This window comes from Condylura cristata, unplaced genomic scaffold, assembly GCF_000260355.1.
Source record: "Condylura cristata isolate star-nosed mole 26May11 unplaced genomic scaffold, ConCri1.0 scaffold00018, whole genome shotgun sequence".
In the NCBI taxonomy this organism is placed as follows: domain Eukaryota; kingdom Metazoa; phylum Chordata; class Mammalia; order Eulipotyphla; family Talpidae; genus Condylura; species Condylura cristata.
In genome coordinates, this window is record NW_004567119.1 from 30,121,396 (window position 1) to 30,122,316 (window position 921).

A 921-nucleotide genomic window follows, 5' to 3' on the forward strand; every position below is an offset into this window, starting at 1 on the left:
TACAAGGAGTGAGTTGAGATTCTGTTCTTTCATGAGATGAATCTCGTGATCTGTCACTCGACCGCCGTCTATCTCTTGATCGTTCATGTCCCCCACTAGCACCATGCAGACTCATTTTGGTGTGGTCAACAACTCCTTTAGCAAAACGTGAGGGAGTACTTGAATGTTTATAAAGTTTACGAGGTCTACTATGCAATTTCCGTTCCCAATTCTCTGGATCACTGGAGTTACTGTCATAAGGATGAGGCCGTCCTGCCATCCCACTTCAAGCTTCCTTACACTAGAGCTCTGAAAGCATACATGTAGCACCCATAACCTTAGTCCCCTTTGCGTGGCCCCTCGACTATTTTAATTTTTGTGGTATTCGGTTTCTGTTTATTTCTTTCATTTACGTTTAAGTATTTCATTAGTTAAAGGTTCTCTATCACAAAACGAGTTTTAATCTTTTGCAAGTGTAAATTCACATATATGCCTATGAAAATATATATAATGAAATAATTACTGTAAAGGAGTTTTCCTGAACAATACATTATTAGTTTTGCTAAAATGATACTAACAAAGATGGCCCTGTTTTAGAATATATATGTAGACATTTTCATGAAAAAATGAATGTATGTAAACAAACTTTTCAAAACTTGTTCATATATTTTTCTCAATTCCTATTTTCTTCCCTTTATTCACATATTTATAATTTATAACTATGGTTTTATCTAGGATATCAAATAATGTATTTTTGGTCCTCAAAATTGTTATACATTGAAAATAAAGTTCCAAGTTTATTATTTATTAAATGCCTAGATGCCAAAAGCCAGGATTAACGAGGAGTTAGATAGGGTAACATGACTTAGCATTTTGGCATTTCATTGCCTCGTTGTAAAGAGCTTTGTACAGATTACTTAAGCCTGCAAATATTAATTTCTC

At 34.1% G+C, this 921-nt stretch overlaps 1 protein-coding gene across 1 annotated transcript in view; it reads right to left on the minus strand.

Moving 5' to 3' along the window:
* The window catches only part of LOC101631361 (BTB/POZ domain-containing protein 10), a 1,864-nt gene extending 1,605 nt beyond the window's left edge, over positions 1-259 (minus strand). The window contains exon 1 of the mRNA XM_004685247.2: positions 4-259. Coding sequence (XP_004685304.1) covers positions 4-259 — 256 coding nt within the window. The remainder of the gene's footprint in view (positions 1-3) is intronic.
* Positions 260-921: the final 662 nt, after the last annotated feature.